The sequence below is a fragment of the Epinephelus fuscoguttatus genome, linkage group LG19, assembly GCF_011397635.1.
Source record: "Epinephelus fuscoguttatus linkage group LG19, E.fuscoguttatus.final_Chr_v1".
In the NCBI taxonomy this organism is placed as follows: Eukaryota; Metazoa; Chordata; class Actinopteri; order Perciformes; family Serranidae; genus Epinephelus; species Epinephelus fuscoguttatus.
The window spans coordinates 29,184,323-29,211,452 of record NC_064770.1 but is presented as its reverse complement, the minus strand read 5'-3'; the positions used below and the strand labels follow the sequence as shown (position 1 = coordinate 29,211,452).

The following is a 27,130-nucleotide window of genomic DNA, read 5'->3' as shown; positions in this document are numbered from 1 at the left end:
TGTTTCAGTTTTTCCTAGTAAAGTTGTCCTAACTCACTCCATGCAAATGACCTGAGTAACTTGTCACTTTCTGGAAAACCTGCTCATACTAGCTCTATTTTTGCAAAGCTTCATGTACCTTCAACCTATTTTCAGAGTCGTTTCTTAGGCTCAGTCAGGGCTCAATAGGCTCTTGTCATTTATCATAATTTATCTTGACATATTTATGGAAAGTCCTTTAATCCTAACAGAGCTGATAGTTGGTTGATTTTGTAATAGTCTAACGTGGCTGTTGAAATTCAGGTCTAAGTCCATGACTACGCCTAGACTTCTGGCTTGGCCCCTGTTTTTTAAACCAAGTCTGGCCTCACACTGCAGACCAGTCTAAACTATCTTTTTCAAACCGGTTTCAGAAGTGAACTTAAAGCCTGAGAGTCATGGGAATGAACATAACTTTGTGGCATCTCATCATGAAAGCCAACTTGCTCTCCCAGCTGTGCAGCTTTCCCACCTTCCCATATAACATGTCTGAGCACGGCTACCCTGTTCGACCCTGACATTCCCAGAGTCCTAGGCCATGATTTGAATGACTTCAGCACTGTCTCCTTGTGGGCTGAAAATCTACCTGAAAACAAGGCCAACATGATTTAGGCCAACAGGACAGGATTTACTTATATTTTGTATGTAAAGGGAGACACATTCAAAAGTGAGAAAAAGCTGGAAGCCACATTGCACTGCTGTGAATAGATTTCTCTCTTCTGGTGAAACATTTCAGAGCGAGCGCCATTGTTTGTCACAGTCCAGCTTTGCTATTGACCCTGAACAATACAACACTGCTGACTTTGTACTGTATGTATAGCGAGCATGCATGCCTGTAGACATGGAGTTGTTTTCATATTTCTATCTGTGTGGGTCAGAGTTGAGTTTACATATCTGAGAACGCCACATCCCTTTTGTCAAATACACACAGGCTACAAGAAACCGGCCGCCCTCCCACTGAGGTCTTTTGTCTTTCTCTGTTATCAGCTACAAACATGTCTGTGCTCAAGATCAAATGAGACTGGGAATAAATCTGGAAATGACAATAGATGTCAACAACTGCTCATTTGTCATATAATATTGTTTGTCATAATTGCAGTACTGATGTCCAACCTCACACTGCAAACAATGAATTAGTATAAAAGAAATCCTTTAAGTGTTGGCAGACGTGCCCAGGTGTGACACGCACAAAACCACCAGTATCAAAGCTGGACAAAAGCAGTGTAAAGAGAGTGAAATAGTATTTCCACAGGCAGGGGAGAGGCCAGAGAGAAAGAGAGAGAGCGTGGAGGTGAGCTCTGGGTTATGGGCTGGTGCTTTATTAACTTATTTTTTACAGCTCTGAAGGTTTCGAGAGTCAGTAGGAAGAAGAATTTCCTCGGTCTTACCCGTCTGTCCAGTTTTTTTCTTATCTTCAAAGTAAGACAGAGAGAAGGCTGTCTTCAGTGAAGCCTTTGAATCCGTCTACACAACAGGGGGATTGTTTAAAGGCTTTATTATCTTTTGCTGAAAGACACACCTGTTGGCACCGTTTTATTTGATCACTTTTTTTTTTGCTGGAGATTTCTGTTCATTCTCCATGTGACAGAGACTCACTCAGGAGCTCACTGGATGTGTTTGCGGGGAAGAATGAGCGGCTTTCTGTACTTCATCCTCCCAGCTCTGGGTGGATACACTCTCACCTCTCTGTACCTGCTGAAGAACCCGCTCATTCTCCACAGGAAGAAACGCACCGCTTTTTACTGCACACACATCTCACACAGAGGAGGTAAGGGGGTGACCAGCACTGTGTTTACAGTTTCACTTAGACTAAGGAGATAGATGGGGGTATGTTTTGTGTTTAAAGGGACAGTTCATCCCAAAATCAAAAATACTTATTTTTCCTATTACCTGTGGTGCTATTTATCAGTCTTGATTGTTTTGGTGTGAGTTGCCATGAGTTAGAGATATCGGCTGTAGAGATGTCTGCCTTCTCTCTAATATAAGGGATCTGGTGAAGAGAGAGTTGAGCCGGAAGGCGAAGCTTTGGATTTCCTGGTCCATCTACATCCCAGCCCTCACCTATGGTCATGAGCTCTGGGTAATGACCGAAAGAATGAGATCACAGATACAGGCGGCCAGAATTAGTTTCTCCCGTGGGGTGTCTGGGCTCAGCCTTAGAGATAAGGTAAGGGGATCGGACATCCAGAGGAAGCTCGGAGTAGAGCTGCTGCTGCTTTGCGTTGAAAGTTGTCAGTTGAGGTGGTTCGGGCATCTGATCAGGATCCTCCTGGGCGCCTCCTGTTAGGGTGTTCTGGGTATGTCCCACTAGTAGGAGGCCCTGGGGCAGACCCAGAACACGCTGGAGGGCTTACATATCTCATCTTGCCTGGGAACACCTTGGGGTCCCCCAGGAGAAGCTGCAAGGCGATGCTGGGGAGAGGGACGTCTGGGGTGCTTTGCTTGGCCTGCTGCTCCCGCAACCTGGCCCCAGATAAGCAGATGTAAATGGATGGATGGATGGATGGATGGATGGATGGATGGATGGCATTCAGCTTGTGGTGCTCTAAGTGCCAAAAAATATATTTGAAAAACTCAACGGCAATTTCTCTTTCCAGAAATCATGACCAAGGTACTCAATATAATCTGCAGACCTTGTTGTGAGTAGTTTTATGTAGCCTATGAACTATTTTCTTTCTACTGAACTAAACCTGCTAACCATATAACTGTGCAGAAGGAAGTGTGCATCTACTGCTGGCTCACCTAGTACTACCAGGCCTCAAGGAAGAGCACCGGGCTTTGAATCCAATTTTCATAGTGGCCAAACAGTGGAATTACAACCTCCAGGTTCATTGCATGATGCCACTGGGCCCAAAAAGACTTTTTTCCCATAGACTTACATTGGGAAAGAGACATCTGGTAATCAGTGGATACATTTTTTTGAGCATCTCAACACCTGAAATTGACTCGTTTCACTATCAGGATTTGGTGCGGTAACATTTGAAAAGTTTAGAGGAGCCACAAGATTAAGGCATTTTTACCTCCATTCACGTTACCGGAGTGCTAAACCGGAAGGAGCTGGCCTAGCCGGCGGAAGTATCCAGAGCTCCTGTTCTTTGGGCCCATTGATGCAGAAACAGCACCGATCAGGCTCCAATGTTGCCATCTAGTTCAGTGGCTCCCAACTGGTGAATTGTGGTCCAAAAGTGGGTCCTGGGTCCATTCTGTGGCTCGCAAACATGTCAGCTTTGTAAAAAACACACTTTATTTCTAAGTACAATGAATGTCTTGCACAGAGCTTTTATTTTGAAGTGCCATTTTCTGCTGTAGAATGAGTGACTAACAGACACCTACTTGACAGAGATAGAAAAACTAGCTTGACAAAAAGGCCAAATGCAAGTATGTCACTGAATGTATTAAACTGTGTGGACCTTAAACAAATGACTAAGGAGAAATTTGGACCTTGTGGCTTGACCAGTTGGGAACCACTAGTTCCATTATATTGGAGAGAAGGCAGACATCTCTACAGCCAATATCGGCAACACTGTGGCTTAATGTTTCTCTGGCTACTGAAAAATCAGACACATTTAACACAAGTTTAAAAACTGAGGAACTCACAGCATGCTGTCTGATTACCATTCACGGTGTCCTCCTCACCTACAGTAGACACAGTGATGATATTTTCAGAAATCTGTCAGTCCAGAGTTTGCCACAATATAGCTAAGTGTGCTGACTGGTTCTGCTCTGCTGCCATCATCAACCCTGACTCCTCTGTTTGTCACCAGGATGTGGAGAGAGGATTGAGAGCACCATGGGGGCGTTCACACAGTGAGTACCAAACTCAAGTGGTGAGCTGTTGCTCTCACAAAATGGACTTTTCAGAGAGACTGTGGAAGCCAGCCATTTGGAATTATAGATAGGTGGACAGAGCATTCCAAATTGGGCCCCTGTTTCACACCCACTCCAGCATCACCAACACCCACCCACCCTTAGCTCTAATACCACAGACAGGCAATTTTAAATGGTCTGACTACGGGGAATCATCATTATACATGAATACAGTTGGGCTTATTGATATCCACAAGTCTCAGTTTTCCAGTCATACCCAAACTATGCAGTTCTAAGACTGCTAGGGGACCCCAGTATGCAGGAATATTCAAATGTACCATTTAATAAAATCACAATGCCATTTTTTTCTTGACAAAATTTAGCTGAACTCTGAAGCATAATTTAGCACCTTATGGCATGACATAGTTGATACTAGTGGATGTGGTGTGGTTGTCTAGTTTCATATGATACCAGCATCTTCACTCTAGCTACAGTGGGTGTTGATCACTAGTCTGCCTAGCTCCCCACCTTTGCCATGTTTAGCTTCGCTTGGTGCTTTGTCACGCTTTTTTGGCCATAAATTTGGCCATTGCCTCTCTGCTCCTTTCGTTTTCTTGTTCTCTTTGTTCCCTGACATTTATGTTTTTTGAGCCCTTTATTTTTGGTGACTTAGCAAGTCAGTAGCTCCCTTCACATCTTTAGTATGTTCTGCACATCTGACTCACTGTTTTTACAATAACTGTTAGAGGTGGGGTATCAGATGACAAGTTTAAAATGATGACAGTAAATTAATTTATCATGTAAATACACAAAGCTTGTATTGTCAGTGAATAAGTCAGTGGGTAACTTGGTGTACATGATCCCATGTATGTAACAAATGGTAAACTACGTGAGAGTGGGCTCAATAAACGACTCTGGAGACAGTTCAGGTAAAATAAATTTACTGGTCAAAAGGTAGGTTGGGTACACAGATGGTCTATCAGTGGAGGCAAATAACACCTCTGCCTCATCCCTATTGGGATGAGGCAGAGGCAGAGTCAAGCAATAGGCTAAAGCCAAAAAGCCAAGAAAAGGACACTGGGAAACAAAAGGCCTGAATGCTAGACACATAAGGCGCTAAGACAAACTGGCACTGAGAGAAAACAAGACACACGCTAAATACTCTGGTGAGGGGAAGGATAACGAGACACAGGTGAGGCTAATCAGGATGGGACAGACAATCAGACACAGGTGAGGTCATCAAAAGGGAGGGAAAACACACAGGGGCAGGAAGTGAACCGATCTGAAACAAGAGAAGTAGTGAGTTTCAAAGTGCAAGTAAAATTAAAAAAAAAAAAAACAACAAACATGACCAGAAACTTGAGCTGTGACAATGTAAGGGCCAGCCTTTGCATGGTCCCCCCACTGAGGACAGGCCTAAGACCAACTGAGCATGATCAAGTTTACTCTGACTCCATCTTTTTTTTCTAATCAGGCAGAAACTGTGATGTGAGTAATTATCCAGCCTTATGATATGTTTTACAGTATATGTCATAAAAGAGGGATTAGGTCAGGCAATTTACATTTAGCATCTTTTCATTTGCAAGCATCAAGTGCTGTCTAATAAACTGTCACTGTGAGATTTTAGGCTTAACAACAGATTATTTGGAAATCTATCTGCAAAAAATGCACTTACTGCATAACATAAACCCTAGTAATGAAGATATCAAAGATGCTGGATGTCTGGGCTGCCTAAAAATGCATCCAATGATGTGCTGCACAAAATGTTTGCAAGATTTGTGCTTCATAAAAAACAGTAAATATGCAACACTGTGTACTTGCTACATGAATTTTCTTACATCCTTTCACAGTTGGACATTTTCTTGGACAACATTTTAAGAGATTGACTCCAGTTCAGAGGGCAGGAACAGCAGAAAGATCTCTTTCTGTGCAGGCAACAAATGCATGCATTCTCATTTTTATCTTTCCTCCATATGCACCTCTGTCTGCAGTGCGGTGGAACAGGGCACACAGATGCTGGAGATGGATTGTCACTTGACTCGCGATGGACACGTGGTGGTGTCACATGATGAGAATCTGCTGAGGCAGACCGGCCACGACGTCACCATCTCCTCACTCAATCTACAGGTGGGAAGACGGATCCTACAGGGCTGCTGGTTAGGGAAAAGGTCACAAGGTCACACTGTGATACAAGCTCCTGCCAAACAAATGGTGGTTTTCTTGCTTATTTTCTTTAGCCCACCACATTGGCATGGACAGGGTCTGTGTCACAAAACAAGAGTATGAGATTCTCATCTTGGCTTCAAACATATATAATTAGCAAAGCCTCTATGTTTCAAGTCAGTCATCTGCTCCACTTTAACTGCAATGTGCGAAACAACGGTATGCAAAGCCAAATACACAATTTAAATTTGATCCCTTGAAGCCACGTCTCACACAGCAGGTTTCTAAATGAGCAAGTTACTATATTAGGTAAAACCTGGAACTGCATCTTTTACTTCTTTGTGTGTTTTCACTGCAGTTTTTCAACTAACCTTATTAATGATGCTGTGAGCTACAGGCCCCTGAACTGATACCATAAACATACTTTGTCATGTGTTGTAACAGATTAAAACACACAAAAACCTGCTACAGAGTAAATGTTTAGTATCGGATTACCTTCAAGTGAATGTTTGACTTTGCATACAACTGTGTCATATGCAGCAAATCCACTGCATTACACTAAGAAAATCCCAAGATGCATGTTGTTTTCAAGGTAATCACAAGCAATATCATAATAGTATATTTTTATGTCTTAATACAACTGTTCATCAACTCTTTTAGGATATGCCTCTGTATAAGGAGAAACTGGAGGTGACATTTTACGCAGGTGAGTTTCTCCTCTCATTCGTATATTCTCAATCATTAACAAAAAGCCACACAATGAACAAGTCGGTCAGTAATGTGTGTGTGTGTGTGTGTGTGTGTGTGTGTGTGTGTGCGCGCGCGGGCGCGCATCGACAAGAGTATGTGTAACCTTTAGTTTCAATCCCTCCCTCCTCCAGGACGCTACAGCAGTGGTGCGGACAGGAAGTTCGCTTTGCTGGAGGACGTGTTCAGGAAGTTCCCTGACACGCCTGTCAGCATTGAGATTAAGGAGAACAACAAGGAGCTGATAGAAAAGGTACTTAGCAGAGCAGTTTCAGCACTTTCCCAGTTATATCAGATAATCTCCAAAGTATGAAAGTGTTCATGCTTTTGTGATGCTCAGCAACTACCCAAACAAATGTCAAGATTATCTCTGATGATGAGATTTAAAGGTCCAGTGTGTAGGATTTAAGGAAATCTGTTTGCACAAATGGTGTATAATAGTCATTGCTATGTTTTCATTAGTTTGTTATCACCTGAAAATAAGAATTATTGTTTTTTCATTACCTTAGAGTGAGCTGTTTATATCTACATACAGAGCAGGTCCTCGCCCATGACATTTGTCATGTTGTTCTACAGTAGGTCAGAATGGATAAACCAAACTCTGGCTCTAAACTATGCATTTTCATGTCGGCCACCATAGTTCTCCTACAGCAGGCTTGTCCAAAGTCCAGCCCCAGGGCCAATTGTGACCCAAAGACCGATTTTAAATGGCCAGTGTAACTCCAACATAACAACGTATCGCTGCCGTGTTACAGGGGCTGTAATAAGTACAGATGTTACTGCTCTGATTGCATTAAAAAAGTAAACCTTTTCCACTCAGATTTTATGCTCCTGTAGGAGTGTTCTTTATGACAGTTTTACCTGAAATTATATTTAAAAAATACCACAATATATTGCCTTGCATTGCTGGGGAGACGGACGTCTGGGATGCTTTGCTTGGTCTGCTGCCCCACGACCTGGCCCCAGATAAGCAGACAATCCCATGTCTTGATACATATTGTTTCGCCAGATTATTGCCAATACACAGCCCTACAGCAAAGAAGCATAAAGTGAGAGTGAGGGCCGTGGCGTTTATAGCAGTGGAAAATGGAATTCTTTTTCACTGAAAGATGAACCATTTGCTTTGTCTCATTTGTACAGGATTATTTTTAAGTAACCCATATGATGCAAGAAGCACCTGGCTCCCAGGTATTTTCACATGTTCTAATCTGGCCCCCATTTTAAAAAATCTGGACACCCCTGTCCTACACACTTGGCACACAGGAGAAGTGTGAAGTGTGAAGAAGAAGGGTGTAAGTCTATAGGATGTCTGTAAGATAAGCAGGAAAAGGATTATGAAGAACTTTTAATGTAGACATTAAGATTTTTTTAAACCAATTTATTTATTTGGCTTTTAATAGACAGTATCATTTTTTTAAAAAAAAAAAAAGTAATCACCATATTCCTCTTTGCAAAAAAAAGAGAAAAATAAAACAAATTAAAAATAAATTAAAATTAAAGTCAAAGTAAAAAAAACCCATAAAAATCACTAACATATGTTGTGGTTAAAGAGGCACATTTTGCACTGATTTGACAGAGGATAAATACATTTACAACTGCTAAACCAAGCATGTGATAAAAGGCTGCTATATTTAAAATAATCTGTTAATAATAAGCTTTAAAAGGTAATCTGATAAACTTTAAAACTGTTGTTGCTTTAAAACTCCCAACATATAAACATAGTCTATTTTGAAGCCAATACTTCCTACCTATGAGGATTTGTTTAACCTGTAAAAGTAGGCTGATGCACTGTAATATCTCATTGTACCATCACCACCTTCACATTTCATCTGTGACTCTCCTGTCTGTGTGCAGGTGTCTGACTTGGTCAGACGCTACAACAGGGAGGAAATCACTGTCTGGGCGTCTGTGAACAGCAGGATCATGAAGGAATGCCGCAAAACGGTACATAGACCACCTGGGGGAGACAGAGCTACTTGTGCAGCATTTTACAGTTAATACACAGACAGTATTACATTTTTGCCTCTTATAATATTGTTCTTGCTTAATCTGAACAGCAGGAATAAAACTGTAAAATGTTTCTGTCTGTCTGACTGTCTGTCTGTTGTCTTCCTCATAGAATGACTCGATGCCGTACAGCTTCACTGTGCACCGAGGTGTCTTGCTTCTTCTTCTCTTCTACAGTGGCCTGCTGCCCTTTGTGCCACTGGGAGAGAGTTTAGTGCAGTGCTACCTGCCACGCATCATCAACAGGTGTGCCTGCAGGAGTGTGTGTCTCTGCATGTTGAGTCCATGTGTGTGTGTGTTCATGCATGTAAATCCTTCCTCCCTCTCTTTGGCTGCAGGCCATTAATACATTAATCTGGTTTTATCCTCTAAGATTATTCGTCTCTAATCTTATGTTTGATGTGAGATGAATGTGTCACAGTACAGATGCGTCTTTTGTTTTTCTCTCTGTTTTTGTGTGCTGAAGGACGTTCATTCCTAAGAAGCGCATCCTGAGGAACCCACTGATCATCTCCCTGATAGAAAAGTGAGTAAAGTTCCCGTTGCAGCCTTCCTTTGACTGACTTTGTGTTGCTGTAGGAATCTAAAATAATCATGAGAGAATCATTACCAGTAACATGTTCTAGAAAAAAACTGACTGAGAACATTAGAGTACATGGGGTGATGCTTTTTTTTTTTTGCAGAATAACAACATTTTGGAGTATGATGATACAGTTTATATATCAGTATATTCTGGATCATGTTTTACTAATGTTTGTGTAAAAACTGAATTATTCATATATTAATTTATGCTTCCGTTACAGAGTAACAATGAGGAAGAGTCTTTTTAATCACCTGGCAGCCCGGGGAATTCAGGTATGAAACCACATACATACCTCAAACACTGCTCTGCTGTAAGTAAGTGTTTTAAGATGAGGTGTGTGAGGATGCATGATAAGATATAGAGTTGTGTGATAAGTGTGAGTGACAGTGGCTATGGGGGAAGCTCTGTAGTTAGTTTCAGTTTTGTTTTATCAACTGTTATTTATTTTTGTTTTATTTGATATGTATTTATATTAAAGTATTTCTATATTTTCTTTATTTTAAACTTTCTTTTTATTTTTGAAATGCAGTGTTACTATATCCTTCGTCAGTGCAGATCAATATGCAAACAATGAGAGAGAGCAAAAAAGAAAACCTACATAAACAAATAGGTAAATAAATATGTAAACATTGTGTGTGAGAGAAAAAAGGAAACCTACAAAAAAAGGATAAATAAATAAATATGCACACTCAGAGGGTTTTTGGTTCATGACCTGTCTGATAAACCATCTGTAAACTCAAATAAAATATGAACCATTTAAAAAAATAACTGTTATGTTGAGCCACTGGTGTGAAAACCTCTGCTGGGTGACTTTGAATTGTATTTAGCCTCCTAAATCCTTCACCTGCAGATTTCGTCATGAATCTATCAGTGCAAAACCTCAAATCATAATTCCCATCTGCAAAAACAAGAAGGGTTTTTTTTCCCTTGTTACTGCATCATCAACTGTAAGACTCAGTTTCACCAAAGCACTTAATGGTTAAATGCCCATTACATTTAAGTATTTCAACAAACAGTAACACTCGCATAGCCTCTATGAGTGTCTAGGCTGCATCACCCCTGTCCTGATGTGAGTAATCTCTGATGGGATGAGGTCACCCCCATCATCTGGCCATGAGTGGTCACTGAATAGTTTGAGCATGAAAACAATTGCAGTCATATGTTGTAGCATTGTCAGCTGCTGAGGGAGCGTATTTGAACACTCATGGTTGATTCTGAGGTAGTGACTAAGAAAAGCTCTCCCCCTCATCATCCACACAAAAACAAGAAGGATGCGGTTCCCTCCAGAAAAGTCCCACATTCCTGGTAAAAAAAAAAAAAAAAAATTAAAAAAATATACATATAAGAAGTTGGAATAACAGGGTAACTTGAAATATCTGTGCTTCCACCATGATTCAGCAATATTTGATACAAAGTCAAAAAAATTATGTATTTTTTCCCCCTAATATTAAGGAATCCATCACATATTAATGAATAGTGTGTAAGATAATGCTAAGTTAAAGTGACAGTTCACCCCAAAATACAAAAACTAACATATTTTTCCTCTTACCAGCAGTGCTATTTATAAATCTGGATTGTTTTGGTGGGAGTTGCCAAGTGATTTCAGCTGTAGCAATGTCTGCCTTCTCTCCAATATACTGTAATGGAACCAGATGGCACTCGGCTTGTAGTGCTCAAAGCGCCAAAAATACATTTGATAACCTCAACAGTAATGTCTTTTTTAGAAGTCATGATGCGGTTAATCAAGATAATCTACAGACCTTGTTGTGGACAGTTTAATGTAAGGAATTATTTTCTTTTGAACGACACTCCCCAATCGTATCACAGCGCAGAAGGAAGTGTGCATCTACTCTCTGTTCATTATTTTGCATCTACATAATTTAATGTTAACTACATTCATATATTGTTTACATATTTTAAATTTGGAGCTATTCAATATCACACACCTTACATGCAGGTAATGAAAGACATGATTAAGTTTGGCGGAGTGATATATGATGTGAGATGCCACTATTGTTGTCAATTTCAGTTGTCCTACGTTCTCTTTTGGACAGTAAAGTGGATCACGTTACACAGAGAAGCTGTCCCTGTGCTCTTACTTCACTCACAACCCTCTGATAGTTAATTCAGTTACTACTTAGTTTATAGGTAAAACAGGAGAGAGAAACCTGCCTTACATTAGCTAGCTCAGTGGTGCTAGGTGAGCGAGCAGTAGATGCACGGTTGATTCTGCAAAGTGATACGGTTGGCAGGTGTAGTTCACTAGGGAAATAAAAAGTAGCTGAAACTGCTCACAACAAGATCTGTGGATTATCTTGAGTAACCCGGTCATGATTTCTGGAAAGAGACATTGCTGTTGAGTTTTTCAAATGTATATTTTGGCGCTTTGAGCACTGCCGAGTGCCATCTGGTTCCATTATATTCAAGACAAGGGAGACGTTGCTACAGCCGATATCTCCAACACTCTGCAACTCACACCAAAACAATCTAGACTGATAAATAGCACTACTTGTAAGAAGAAAAATATTTATTTTTGATTTGGGGTGAACTGTCCTTCAAGTTTATTTCTAACATTAGGGAATATCTCAGTGCTACTGGCATTTATCTGTCATTTGTCCACACTACAGTCTGAAAGAGTGCCCTGAGCTCAAAGGTCTTACTTTATGCTGATGTCAGCTGTATTCTGGCTGTCAAATCTGAGACAACTGCCACTCTCCAAAACAACAGGGTTTGTATTTTTTGATGGTGAAAGCATGTACTGTTACTCAAAACTGCAGGAAGGATGACAGGGAGACAGATCACTCTGATTTTAACTCAGCTTTATTTCTTGACTGTTTGAGAAGGTGATAACACAATTTTAATTGTTTTTGAGCTGTTTGGCCTCAAGGACTCTGAACAGCTCATTACCATTGATTCATACACCGTATCTGTAATTCCAGGTGCATTTGTTTGTGTGCAATGAAGATGAAGACATAAAGGCTGCATTTGAAGTGGGAGCCACAGGGGTGATGAGTGACTACCCGACTCTTCTCTCAAGCTACCTCTGCAGAAACAGGAGTCAGGATTGACCCCAAACACGCCCTCACATGACCACAATTATTAACTCAGAAACAGCAGTCGTCAGATGAATGAGGATTCTGTAAGGAAAACACTGTAAAAGAGAAGTAAATACAAGAAGTGTGAGATATATTTCTCCCACTTTGCCCAGATTAGTCAAAGAGTTGTTGGTCTAACTATTAAACATCATGCATTCAACTCTTCAATCTGAATGCTTATCACTGTTGACAAAATTATCTGCACTTAGGTCATTTCTACAGCCTCCACCCACAGCTTGTCACAGCCCAGAGTTTAAAGGAATATGTCAACCACAAAATGACCTTTTGTTTATTGATATAATTACTCACCCAAGGTTATGTAGAAGCCATGAAAAAAACGTTTTTCTGGCATGCCTCCACAGTGAACTATGAATCCAAAAACGTAGAAAATTCTTTTAGAAAAATTTGTTTAGCAACAGCAAAGCTATATTGGAAGCACCCATTCGCAAACTTTCACACAACTTGTGCTGTATAATCCAAGTCTCATTTATCCATGCCAGAGTCCTGCATGGGTCCATTTTTGAAAAACTGCACCCACCCATACCTGTAAAGCTCAGTGCCAGACCTGACTTATCATTATCAGCCATTATGTCTGCCATAAACCACACCACTTGCACCCAAGTCCCACCAAGTCCCAGGACCCAACTCTCATTAAGCTGGGTTCTTCATCCTTGAATTACAAATCCTGCAAGAATCTTTCACTGGCTGCACTCGATGTCAGGATGGCAAAAACATACCGCTGCCAGGTTATGAAACATTTAGCATGCTCTTTCCACCACCATAAAACCTCAAAAGGATCCTCCCCAGATGTCTTGAACTCGATGTAGGCTGCCACCTCATCCTCAGACTGCAAAGTTTCATGGCTGGAGACAAAGGGTCAACTTGTGTCACTGACTTTTAAAATAAAAGGTATTGCAGCCTGATAATAGTGATGTCAAAAGATGTAAAAATATTACACATATACTGCACATCTTTTTCATTTGTTTTATTCTGAAAAATAAATAAATATATTTTTGTTCTCACCTGCTGCCCATCTGCGTGTAGTTCATTTTTACCCGTGCTTGTACCCATATATTTATACTGTATGTACGTATGTACAAATTTTTACCCATTGCTCAGCTTTTTGCAGGTTACCCATCAAGTACCCAACCCAGTGTGGGACTCTGAGCTGTTTTCAATTGAATATATGAGCAGAGTTTAAATGCACACACTTGCTAAGGTATACTTGTACTTGAAAGTGTTTTAAATCATGACGTTTAAGCAAAAATGTGTTTTGGAAGTGTTGGGTGTACGACTGATATATGAGACTTGGATTATACTGCACAAGTTTTGGGACACTTTGTAAATTCATTTTTTGATATAGTTTTACTGGTTTTAAAAGTGGACCCCTTTTACTCAAAAACTTCAAGAATTTCCCTGTTTTTTTTTTTCTTTTTGTGCAACTCAGCAACACAAAAAAAAATTCTTCATAAATTCAACGTAACATCAGGTGAGTAACTGATGTAGAAATGGATATTTTGTGGGTGAAGCATTCCTTTAAAGAAACAATCGTTTATTTTTCTCAGCAATAAATCAAAAAATGCTTTATTAGTGCTCTGGGACAAAAAGGTGACAAATGTGAGAGACAATTACGGTCGACAACCATTATGTTTTTATGGGAGAGCTAATTGCAGACAAGTTCACTCAGTTTTAGTGTGTGTTTGTGCATGTGTGACAGATTCTTGGGTTGGAGGAGGGCCAGCAAGATCCACCAGCACCCTCTTTTTCTCAATTTTAGGTTGTTGTAGGGTTCCCAATGTGATCCTTTGTGTCTTGTTCTTTAATATTTGATGATGATGATGTTGATGATGATGTTGATTTGAGTCTAATGATTTAAACCAGGTAATAATTGGTTGAACTGGAATCACTGGGATAAAAAATTCATTTTAGGGCAGGGTTGTCAAACTCATTTTGGTTCATTGGCCACACACAGTGGCCAAGGAATCAAAACTTTCCCCCCTTTCTTTTAATGTAAAGAAAATGTTAATCCAATACAGATAATACACAGCCTGAGATTGTACTGAAAAACAAGTGCTTTAGCATGAGTCGTTATACCAACAAAGTCACCTGTGACCATGCAGTGATGTAGGGTGTTTGCCCCACTATAAACCCCTACATCATCACACACTCTGCTCCCACTGAATTTTCTCCCCAGGATTTTGAGTGACAGATAGCTCTGGCAATCATCCACAATTCATAGAACCGTAGTTACAGCTGTAACTCTCGTTATCCCCTGCCTTTCAAACCAATTACAAATATTACATACAGATTCTTTTGTTGCTGCTGGTTGACAATATTTTGCACAATGTTTAGTATCTTTAAATATGACCACACATTAAGTATTCATTGTTTTTCAGACAACTGTATTCTGGTCAGGGTGGAAAAACCTCTGATGCAGTATTTTACATGAAGCTTCTCACTGTTTACTCCTGACAACTGGCAGCTCTCAACCTTCACAACTGCACCAAAATCAGGTGAGCAAATTCATCCAGTGGGCTGGATTGGCCCGTTTGGCAGCCGGTTCTGGCCCATAGGCCGCATGTTTGACATCCCACATAACTATTCTGCCCATAACAGATATTTGTGAGTTCATCCAGCGTTGGAGATCATCATTTATTTTTATAAGCAGTGGGGTGAAGTTTAGATTGAACAGCTCTGTCAGCCTGGGGGAAATCTGAATCCCCAGACATGTGATGTGACCAGTGGGAGAGGTGGTGCAGCGGCTGTTGCATCCCAGCTGTTGTTGCTTTTTCTTCATCAAGGAACATTATGGTGGTTTCTGTTTGCTGTTTTAGATGAGTACTGTATTAAATTAAACAGACTGCATGTATTTCTCAGTGAGTAATTTAATAAAAGGCTTGCTCTGGATGGATTATGGGAGGAATCACCTTCTCTAGTGTGTGACTCAGAGCTCTACTTATGATGTTAATCTCTGTGTTGATGAGTGAAATGAGACAGTAGCTGTGTGGCAGAGTCAAGTCATTATTCTGTTTAAAACAAGTGAAATTTTGATGGCATTCATATTTTTTGGTAGTCAGGAGTTTTGCTTTATTCCAGTTATCAGTCTCAGAGGAAGCAGAGCTGCGACGGTGCAGAAGTGTTTACAGTTGGAGTGAATATTTAACCAGCTGGACCATATCACCTGACGACCCATCTCTCATGATAAGAGAGTAAACGTGACTTTGTTTTGACTGTGTCTGTTATTTTCTGACATTATTTGACTGGTTTGAGTAAGTGCTTATGAAATAAATTATCTGGGAAAGTTCACGTCAGTTTATGCTTTTATATTCTTTTGTGTGATATTACAATGAAGAGCACTCAAACATGGAGTTGGAAATTAAAGTAAAGGAATTAACGTTTTACAAATATCCATATAGGTGAGTACAGTTTTATTAATATCTAGGTTGTGTTTTTGCATCTGCGTTCAACAGTCACTCATCTAATGTACGTGCAGTTAGCCTCACCTGGGTCCTTGTTTTCCCAGGCTTGGGTTAAAGTCCAGCCACACCGCTGTGATAATAATCAACCGGCCTGTTGGCGAAACAAAGGCTGTATTTTTCTGACCTGCTTGGCTGTGCTTTGCAGTGTGACAAATGGGTTAATGGAATATAAGTGGATCAGTGCAGACCGAAGTCTTAATACAGTAGATATGCAAAGAGCAAAGGTCTGAATTAGTGACCCAGCAGAGAAGTTAGGCTCTTAATCACACAAACAGGGCTGTTGCTGCCATAATACATAACATTACATATAGTATTTGGGGGAATCTAGTAAATTATTGACATTAAAGGAATAGTTTACCCACAAAATGATAATATGAAGATTAATCTGTCATGCCATGTTACATTGAAATCATGAAGAAAAGTGTTCGACATATTGATTTATTACTTGGGGACCGCGTTTAACAACAGCAAAACTACTCTTAAATGTGGTCAGGGTTGTTGTCACTCACTGCTCCGTCCAGCACTCACTGAATTTCCTCATTACCGGTGACAGAGGGGAGTCTGCACCTCGTTTATTGTCCACAGAACGAGGCTGCACACAGACATTTTCAGAACAAAATACAACAGGCTGCAGTGAGAGTCTCTCTCGATAGGATATTTAAAAATAACGGGTTTGTGCATTTAGTCCTTCCCAGGAAAGCTCAGGGGTTTAGTGTTGCTGGAGCTCACAGGCCTTTTTTTCAAAGTTAGGATTGGAATATATGCAGTTCATATAACCCAGTTGAAATTAATATATATATAAATGCTTGAAGATCCACTCATTACTAAAAATGTATGTCATATAAAAACTAAAGTGATGGTCAAAGTTGTCATCAAAGTTGAAATCTAAGGTGTGATGATGGATTCACATCAACTCATACATTGAATAACATTACAAGTTGACACTTCACCTTAAAAGTTGCCGGCAGTCGGCCCAGTGAATCATTGTTATGAGTTATTTTTTTCTCAGTTTAAAGCTGCTGCAAGTAGCAGCACAACATTCTTTCATTTTATTGTTATAGCCTACTAATAAAACTTTCCATGGTATAAACAGTGGTTACATAAGCCTCAAAACAAACCCCAACTCTGCCCTGGGCAGACTGACTGTACGTTATTAACCAATCAACAGACTGCAGTGTTCACAGCTCCATTTTTTAGCACCAGCTAGGTACCCCAACAGAGGGGTGACCAGAAATGGGGACAGTACAGAACAGTCACATTGGTACCATCCACAACTTTTCACAGAGGAAACTGAAAAAAAGCATACTGAACTGAACTGTACCGCACTGCTAGGTGGAAACGATGCTTAAATGACCACAAAGACACACAAAACCACAAAAAGATGCAGCAAAAAAGAAGAAAAACTACCACAAAGTCTTTATCTTGTTCCCATGTAGAAGAGGTGGTGGGGCCTTTTGCATATCTGTGCCCAAGGCCCCATTGTCTCATAATCTGCTCATGCATATGTTTATATGACTTTTCTGTTGATACTTTTGCATAACAAGCGTGGTAGTAAATGAGATACTCATGAGAATATGCTAAGTGAAAAGGGTAGGTTTAACAAGCTTAAACTACACCTTTTCAGTCTACATTTTCTATTTTCCTTTTGTTTTTTACTTTTAATTTAATGCCTTGTCTTTATTATGCGCATTTCTCCTGGAAAATTGTTAACAAGAGCCAAAACAGATTACCATTACCATATAATAGGGAAGAAAACACACAGCTCCAAGACAGTCATACAAATAAATCAAGAAACCACAACCAAACCCCCTCCCCATCCTTCTTATCAAAGATATTGAAGGTTTCCTGAGTCTCGTCACATAACCACAAATATTTGTTCCTTACGTTGTGCACGTTTGATCAGTTTGCAGCCAGTCTGAAGGACTTTTATCCCAAATCCATCAGCAGGATGTGATAATGACCCACCAGCAGCATTTATGAGACTGTACCAACAATCAAACTGATAGCCATAAAGGGCTCATGTGAAGTCGAATCTGATTGGTTGACCCACATTCTAGACGTCACCCGCCGCCTCCCATTGGTCGACGGGGATTTGTTTTGCACTCTTCAGACTTCCTCCTGCGTGTTTTCATAAACAAACCACATTTTTCTCCCGCCGGGGCCGCAGCGCAGTCATCCTGTCAGTCTGCCAGCATTGTCGGACTCCAGCTCCTGTTTCAACGAAGGCCGCGGAGGAGCTTTTGAAAGCGGGCTCACATTCAAAGGAGAGACGCGGGTAAACGCTGCAGCGACCAGAGGCTGTGTGTGTTGTCTTTATTGTCCGAGCCGTCCGCTCGTGGTCGACTGTTGCACCGAGCCGACCTGCTGCCCACAACAGTACCCTGCTTAAAATAGATGCTTTTCGGCTGTCAGCCGCATTGGTCCGCTGTGTAGACTCCGAGGAGCTTCTGTACTATCAGGTGAGTCGACGTACACCGGGGAATATCCTGCAATGCGCATCTAGCTGCTGTGTGTTGTGACAATGCGGAGCTAGCCCGCTAGCTAACACGTAAGCTAGGTCAGGAAGCTAGTGGCCAATCTGTGCTGCAGCTGACAGATGTGTCAGGCCGTTTGTGACAATATATAGACACTGACAGACGGTCACCAGGGTTGGACACAGCGTACATGGTGCAGCACACGTTGCAGGGGCTTGAATTTGGGTTAACTGATTGCATCTGACGAGGCCAGGGTTGTTTGTGCTACCTATTTTTATTAACCAGGAAGCAAGCTGCCTGTTAAACTGTGTTCCTCCTAACCAACCTACCACAACTGATTTTTGTTAATAAATAACAATACGTGTCACCACAGTAACAATAACAAGTTATATGAGCACAGCATGTTTTCTACTAGAGCTGCCATTCAGTTATTGTCCCACACTATACACCTTTTTTTTCACCTTCTTGTATATAGTAGCTCTGTGTTTGATTAATCATTTGGTCTACAAAACACCAGAAGACTATCAAATGTCTTGTTTTGTCCAACCAACATTTCAGTTTTGTCATATATTTCTTATTTTTGTTATATATTGTAGCATAATGCACATTTTTACTTGCATATTTCTGTTTTCTTATCATTTCTCTATGCCTATATACGGTAAAAGAGCAGTGAGAGCAACTGTAACATGTCCTAGTTTCCCTCTGTGGTTTAAAAAAAGTACTTTGGCTCTGATTTCAAAATCCCCAACGTATTACATTTATTTATTTTATTTAACCCATATTTAACAACGTAAGCTCCACTGAGATCAACCGTCTCGTTTACAAGGGAGACCTGGCAAAGACAGCAGCATGCAAAAAGTTACAGCCAAAAAACAACACACTCAAAAACATAAAAGATAGAACACCTACGCATAATGAAAAAAAAGCAGCAGATACTCACATAAAGGGAACTGAAAATATCACTCGAAATATGATAAATGATTGATTCATGATCAAACTAGTTGCTGATTAGGTTTCTGTCAGATCGAATAATCAATAAATTGACTAACTGTTGCAGCTCTAATTTTTACCTATCTTCATTTAGCTTTGTTGTCTTTGTTTGTAGCTGTATATCTACTTCTGTCTTCCTCTAAATTGTTCTTTAAACTGTGTAGGCACACTGTGAGCAACTTATAAAAACAGAGTCAGATTCCTCGCATATGTGCACATACTTGGCCAATAAAGCTGATTATCATTCATTAATATAGGTTAATCTTTCAAGTGCTGCATTGGCCCATTGCACTTTCTTGTGTATAATAGTTATGTGTTTTTTGGTCGTTTTGTTTACAAGGGCTGCAACTACTGACTAGGTTTATTGCCAATTAATTTCTAGATTAATTTCTCGATTTATGGATTAATTGCTTCCAAAGTGCTACAAAATATTAGAAAACAGTGAGAAAAGCCTGTAAGAATATGCCAGAGCCTTAGGTGACATTATCAAATGTCTTGTTTTGTCCCACCAACATTTGCAAACCAAGATATTATTTTACTATAATGTAAGGAAAGCATAACGATCAAATTGCGCTTAACTGACTAATTGTTCCAGCTCTAATTTGTACCTGTCTTTTCTCAGCTTTGTTGTCTTTGTTTTTAGCTGTATCATTCTCTACTTCTGTCGTCCTCTAAAATATTTTTTGAACTGAGCCTAGGCATGTTGAGTGCAAGTTAAAACCAGAGCCAAATTCCTTGCATATGTACACATACTTGACTAATGAAGCTGGTTGTGATGTTAAATAGGTTAATCTGCCCAGTGTGTTGGCCCATTTGTGCCAGGAAAAAATAGATGAAATGTTGAAATTATGAAACACAATCATGGTAAACTGAAATGCTGAAAATGCAAAATTGTTAGTCAGTCAATTGTGATCTCTAAGAGCAATACTTCAGCCGGAGACCGCAAAACTATATCAAAACATCCATTTACACACTCTCACAGAACTTGTGCAGGATAATCCAAGTCTCATTTATCCAGTTGTATGCTCAGTGCTTCCAAACACATGCATTATTGACTAAAATATTGGTATTTAAAACTGAACTGAAAGTGAAACTTATGAACTCCACTGACAAAAATAGTTATTTCACCATGCACTTCTGCAAAACAACCTTAGTACTGGAATCTAGCTTTTAAGAGAGCATAGATATGTTTCACTTTCAGTTTAGTTTTAAATAGTAACTTTTTTTAGAGCTTAATAGTAATAAAAAAATAATAATCTTAATCTTTGAATTTATGAAGTCTTAATTGCTGCAAAAAAATCTCATTTTATATAGCTATTTTTTATTTTCTTTTTGCCAAATGAGCCATGTCTTGTTACTTTATACTTGCACTTATCTGTTGGTAAATGTAGATTAATGTTATGTTTGTTTCTGTCTGCACAGAACCACATATATTCTACTTAATGTTATACTTACCTGCAGTACATGAACAAGAAGAAGACAAGTTGTCCAAAATCAGTCTTAAATGGAGTTAAAAATGATCTCTAAAAGGTCTTAAAAGCATTTAATTTCTGTCTGATACCCTGTGTAAGACATATAGGTCAGGTCAGGTTGTTTAGGGTTAGCTTTGCAGTGTTTTATCGCTATTATCAGATAACTGAAAGCTGATGTGAAACCTGTCTATGTTTCACATCTTTCACTTCCTCACTGACATCTGGAAACTTATTCAAGACAAAAAGTGGTTCATCAAAGGGTCTTAGGAGTCATAACCTGACTGAGTGCTTGCATCACCAACAAATGCACAACAACAAACTACCAACCTACTTCCTCCTCCCCTCTTCCTCCGCAGACATGGTGAAGCTCACAAAGGCCAAGACGTTCCAGGCCTACCTGGACTCCTGCCACCGGCGCTACAGCTGTGTGCACTGCCGCGCCCATCTGGCCAACCATGACGATCTCATCTCCAAGGTCAGTGTACTGCCACTCTTTTGTTGTTAATAATCATTTCAGGCGGGTTATGACGCCGCCTCATGGCTCTCGCTTAGTTTAAAATGTGGCAAAACAGGAAAAACTGGACTGACAAAACAAAAGAGGTTTCCCAAAGTTAGAAGTCATTTTGCAAATAAAAAATAAATAAAAAATGCAATTAATATCATGTGTTTTATCCATATTACAAGTGGACACATGTAGCATTTTTTTCTTATGTCTTTGTTTTGTTTTTTTTTTGTCTATGTCCTCTAGTCATTCCAAGGCAGTCAAGGCCGAGCCTACCTCTTCAACTCTGTGTGAGTATTTGATTTCTAAATATTACTACATGTCAGCACATTGAATGTACACAAGTGGCTAGTCTTAATTTAGATTTCCAATCTTATTTTTATCTCCATGATCACTAAAAAGGAACTTCAGTAAATGTTAAAATTCAGTTTTGAAAACCACTTTCCTTAAATGTTTCCTTGTATTAGCCCTACTTTGTTATCAGATCATTTCAGATTAGATAAGTGGCTCCTTAAAGGGACAGTTCGACCCCAAATTAATTATACGTGTTTTTTCTCTTAGCTGTAGTGTTGTTTGTCAGTCTACATTGTTTTGGTGGGAGTTGTCAAGTGTTGGAGATATCAGGCAAGATAATCTGTAGACCTTGTTGTGAGCATTTTCACATTGGAAACTTTATTTTTTCTACCAAACTACATCCATGAACTATATCACCCCTCAGAAGGAAGCATGCATCTTCTGCTAGCTCAACTAGCACAATGGAGCTAGCTAATTTTATAGCTCAGCCGAGGAGGACGCCATTAAATTTTACATGTCGCGCTGTCATGAATACAAGTCTCTTGTCCATGAGCAGATGCATGCTTCCTCCTTCGTGGTTATACAGTTGACGGGTCTAGTTCAGTAGTGAGAAAATAGAACCTGTCAACAATAAATTCAGTGGATTATCTTGAGTAACCCAGCAGTCATGATTTCTGGAAAGAGACATTGCTTTTGAGTTATTCAAATGTATTTTTTGGGCACTTTGAGCACCACAAGCTGAGTGCCCTCTAGTTCCATTATATTTGTGAGAAAAAGAAATCTCTATAGCTGATATTTCCAACATTTAACTCACACCAGAACATTCTAGATTGATTAAATAACACTAAAGGTTAGAGGAAATATATGTATTTTTGGGTTTTGGCTTGAACTGTGGGTCTTTGAAACAAAAACATGTGAATGAAATATGATCTTTGTTTTTCCAGCATATAATTGCATCATTTTTATAGTCTACTTTTCTCTGAAAACAAATTCCCAGTATCACAGATGTTTGCACAGCCCACACGGCCAGCAGATAATTTGATTTGCTCTCGAGTGAACCTTGAAGTTCACTTTAGTCATGCTTCTCCTGGGTTAGTGGGTCAAAAATACACAAACGGAGCCCCTTAAATAACTCAAGCACTTGATCTAAATAGAAGGCTTAAATTGAATAGATGCTGATGTTCTGTTTCTGTGGAGCTCTTGCAGCCTTCCCATGACTGATTCATGAACTTGAGTCTTTTTTTCCCTTAAAGGAGCAATGTAGGACAGTAGGTCCTTTACTGTTTAGGTTCACAGCCCCTTAGTGCATGGTAAGGAGAGTAGTTTAATTACTGTGAAGCCCTCTGTGAATCAGAGTGGAGCTGCTGCTTGATGACACTGTGTCTGGTTTCAGGGTGAACGTTGGCTGTGGTCCTGCGGAGGAGAGGCTGTTGCTCACAGGACTTCATGCAGTTGCTGACATCTACTGTGAAAACTGTCACACCACGCTGGGCTGGAAATATGTAAGTACCTGCAAATAAAATGCTGACTTGTCACTGTTAAATCGCTTTTTTGTTTGACAAGAGCTGTAACATCGTCCCCAACACTGACACCTGGTGTAGGTTTTGATTTACACTTCAGCGTCAGATTTCAGCTGTTGATGGCACTCCAGTAACATCAGCAGGATGTATCGCAGTGATCAGATCTGTGTCCTGTTTTACTTTTATTCCTTAACTGTGTTTACATTCTTTCATCTACCATGTGATATAGAGTGAGCTACGCACATACTTAGAAAACTACCGTTACATCTAAGTGAGTTCTGTCATGTGCCGTATATTTGCCGTGTTTACTTTAATTCATTCACTGTGACGCAGCAATTAGTCTGAGCAGATTTGCAGTGGAGATGGCTTTGCTAGATGTCTCTTACTGAAAAGCAGAAGTTTGAGTCTTTCTTCATCTTCTTTAATGTTGACTTCGCTTATCAACAATCTGTACCTGCATCAGAAGCTTGTAGGAGAGAGCACAAGCAGCCCAACCTGACCAGTAACAGCTCTTGTAGTCTGCTTGTGGTATCTTTGTAGCCATGCCAACTACACTGTAGCTATAACCTCATAATGCACAAGTATAATTTTAAGCTTTACACGTTTTACAATGTTGTTGCAGACTACTTTTTTTTTTAAATTCCCATGAGAAAATAGGTTACTAATGATCAATATTTTGAAATGTTGGAGACAAGGGTTGGTCAATGTCTACCAAATTGGCACACGACGATGAATACGGTGAAACATTGCGATGGACAGTGATATCATTGTTGTTATACTAAAATAATTGTCATGGTTGTGCCTAAATTAAAACATGCTTTCACTGGGCGATAAATGATTGTAATTGTGAAGTGACTGAATAACCTGTTTGTCAGACACAAGGGGCTATCATAATAATTACAATAAACCCATTCTTCATTTTGTACTCTCAGGCTGACACTCCTTAAAACAATGGTTCCCAGCTGGTGTATCGTAGTCCAATAGTGGGGCGTTGATCCATTCTGAATGGGCCGCAAGTGATACGCAAACGTGTAAAGTTTGTATAAAAAAACAAAAACGGTTTACTTTTAAGTACAGTTGATTTTTTTTAGCACAGAATTTTTATTTTGAAGTGCCGTTTTCTGCTGTAGAGTAAGTGACTAGCAGACAGCTACTTGATAGAGACAGCAAACTATCTCAACATGACCCAACGCAAGTATGACATTGAATGCATTTAACTGTGGGACCTCTAACTTATGACAAAGGAGAAATCTGGACCCTGAGGCCTTTTTAAAATACATAAATATCTGTTCTAAGCCGTGAAATGTTTGTATACTTGTGTTCATCTGCAGTTGCACCTCTGGTAAATTTGAATTATTATTATTTAAGCGTACAATGAATGCCATTAGTGTCAGTGCAAACCCACGTCCCCACTGCCCTTGTGTTGATGTTGACATAGTGTTAGGGCCATGTGGTCAATGTTTGTCAGCCATCGGCCCAGCTGCCCAACACTACTGGAGATGTGAAGCATTTATTGAACCATAGATTCGTTTACTCTTATATTCATACTATAGGTCAGTGTTTCCCAACTGGTCCAACCCCAGGGTCCAGATTTCTCCTCAGTCATCAGTTCGAGATCCACACAGTTCAATACATTAAGTGTCACACTTGAGATTGGCCATGTCATGGAGCTAGTTTGCTGTCTCTGTCAAGCAGCTGTTCATTAGTCACTCAATCTACAGCAGGAAATGGCCTTTTGAAATATAAGCTCCTTGCCAGAAATTCACTGCACTTCAGAATAAAGTGTGTTTTTTACAAACTTGATACGTTTGCGAGTCCCTTGTGGTCCAGAATCCAGAATGGGCCCACGACCCACTTTTGGATTGCGAACCACCAGTTGGGAACCACTGCTATAAGTTAGGTACAATGCTTTGTAGGAAGAAAATAAATGTACTCATTTGGCAGATGTTTCAAGTACAAGAGATCATTTACCTCCAAATTCAACATAGTATTGAGTTGAGACACAGCCTTGAAATGTCATGGTTGAAGTGAATGAAATAGTTAAACAGTTACATGACGTGACACGTTTAGAGTGTGTGCATGTTTTTTATGGAACTAGTGCTCAGCTGCATGTACAGTAAGGACACCAGGACTTAGTTTGCCCAGGGGTTACTTTTGCAACATAACAGGCAGCCAGGGGCCAGTTAAAAAACAAACATTAATACTTAATCTGTTAATAATTAGCCTGGACCTCTGTTGGGGGATCTTCCCCTGGCAGTATTTTTTTTTATAAACAAGCTCTATTTTGATGCTTTTTTAATGCACCCTGGCACCTCATTTACAAACATAAATCCCCACTGTGAATCCATTTATTTTCATTGTGAAAAGGAAACTTTAATCCGCTCTGTAATAACCTTTATGTGCCTCCCTTCTGCAGGAACAAGCCTTTGAGCTGAGTCAGAAGTACAAGGAGGGGAAGTTTATCATTGAGCTGTCCCACATGATAAAGGACAACGGCTGGGACTGAGAGGGAAAAATCTTCATCTTTCTTCATGACTTTTTCAAAAGTTGCATCCCCCTTGACATTAAAGGGTTCCAGTGTAGCTTCCTCATCCCGTGTACGAGCCATCGCTGTGCCACACTTTTCACTTCGTACGGCTTCGCCAAGAAATAGCATGTGATGCCTTTATCTTTTTCTGTTCTTCATGTTTTTCCAGCGACCACAACGACAACACATTTGCTGATATTGCTATCCCAATTGCTAGTTGTGCTGGGACATGGACTGAATGAGTGCAGGGTTTGTTTGTGAACGACTGGGGGATGTTGTCACACAGGCACGTGTGCATGTTGGATTTTAAAACGTGTGTGTTTGAGTGATGAAACCCTTATCAGCGACCGCTAAACAGTCTCGCCCTGCGGGGGCGAGGCCAGTGCAAATCAAATAATCTGACCCTCTTACTCAGATGCAGGTATTTGAGGTTTCCTTTTGAGTTTAAGAGGCACATTTAGACATATCTGGCACAAACTGAGTGAAGTATTTAGGCCTGTTAAACCCGTAGATTATTTGGAGTGATGGAAGGGAATGGGAACACTCAGAGCAGTGGGAGGGCTTGTTTTTTTATCAGTGAAATTCTTGTTTTTTATGGTAAGAGCAGTAACACTTAATATTTTGCTAAAGGCAGTCAGGATGTTGAATTGGTGACGTTAAAACCGGTAAAGTCTCCTGCAAGAATTCTTAAATCTCTAGTATGAGTGTTTCTGCTTGTAGGTATACATTTTAGTGTGTGCGTGCGTGAGTGTGTGCGTGTGTGTGCATGCTGAGATGTCTTGAGCTGGATGGCGTTGAGAAGCATTAAGCCCGGGGTTCACATCTACAGTTTCCACTGCACAGTTGGGAAATGTTCACTTTTACTTAATGCTGTTGAGATCTATCCTACATGTGTTTGTGTAATAGCCTAACATGGAGCTGCCCCCCTACAGATACATTTACTCAATCGTGTTAGAGCAAAAGTGTGATTAGGATTATGTAGCATATTTATGGTGATTTTTAATGTCTGCTTCTTTCATTAAAGTGTATTATTTTAACCTAATCTTTCATTAAAATACAGTGTGTCTGTAACCTGTGTTCAGTTTTCTTTTTCTTACTGTATGAAACCTTCACTCTGATTCACACAACACACACTTGAGTTATTGAAATAACTTAAAAGCAGTGGTGCAGTGTAGCTAACTACCTTAATTTAAGTACTGTGGTTAAGTACAAATTTGTAGTATCTGTACTTAACTTGATTTTCTTTTCATGCTACTTCATACTTCTGCATTTCAGAGGGAAGTATTGTACTTTTTACTTCACTAGATGTATTTGACAGCTTTAGTGACTTCACTAGTTTAAGATTTTTTTATACAGATCATATAAATAGCTTCTAAAATATGACACATTGTTATGAATTAAACTGCTGTACTCAAAAATATACAAGTAGTGCAGAAATAATTAGTTGATTGA

At 39.9% G+C, this 27,130-nt stretch overlaps 2 protein-coding genes across 2 annotated transcripts; both read left to right on the top strand.

The window, feature by feature from the left end:
• The first annotated feature begins 1,371 nt into the window (after window positions 1-1,371).
• On the top strand, window positions 1,372-15,726 carry gdpd3a (glycerophosphodiester phosphodiesterase domain containing 3a). The gene is made up of 10 exons (XM_049560848.1): window positions 1,372-1,786; window positions 3,783-3,825; window positions 5,817-5,952; window positions 6,649-6,694; window positions 6,870-6,988; window positions 8,590-8,679; window positions 8,855-8,988; window positions 9,209-9,268; window positions 9,546-9,597; window positions 12,265-15,726. Exons 1-10 carry the CDS (start codon window positions 1,630-1,632, stop codon window positions 12,391-12,393), a joined length of 966 nt encoding a protein of 321 aa, XP_049416805.1. The 5' UTR covers window positions 1,372-1,629; the 3' UTR covers window positions 12,394-15,726.
• A 2,269-nt stretch (window positions 15,727-17,995) lies between these two features.
• ypel3 (yippee-like 3) lies at window positions 17,996-26,741 on the top strand. Its single transcript, XM_049560849.1, has 5 exons — window positions 17,996-18,358; window positions 21,192-21,310; window positions 21,584-21,627; window positions 23,025-23,133; window positions 25,568-26,741. The coding sequence occupies exons 2-5, from the start codon at window positions 21,194-21,196 to the stop codon at window positions 25,655-25,657; spliced, it is 360 nt and encodes a 119-aa protein (XP_049416806.1). The 5' UTR covers window positions 17,996-18,358; window positions 21,192-21,193; the 3' UTR covers window positions 25,658-26,741.
• The last annotated feature ends 389 nt before the right edge of the window (window positions 26,742-27,130 follow it).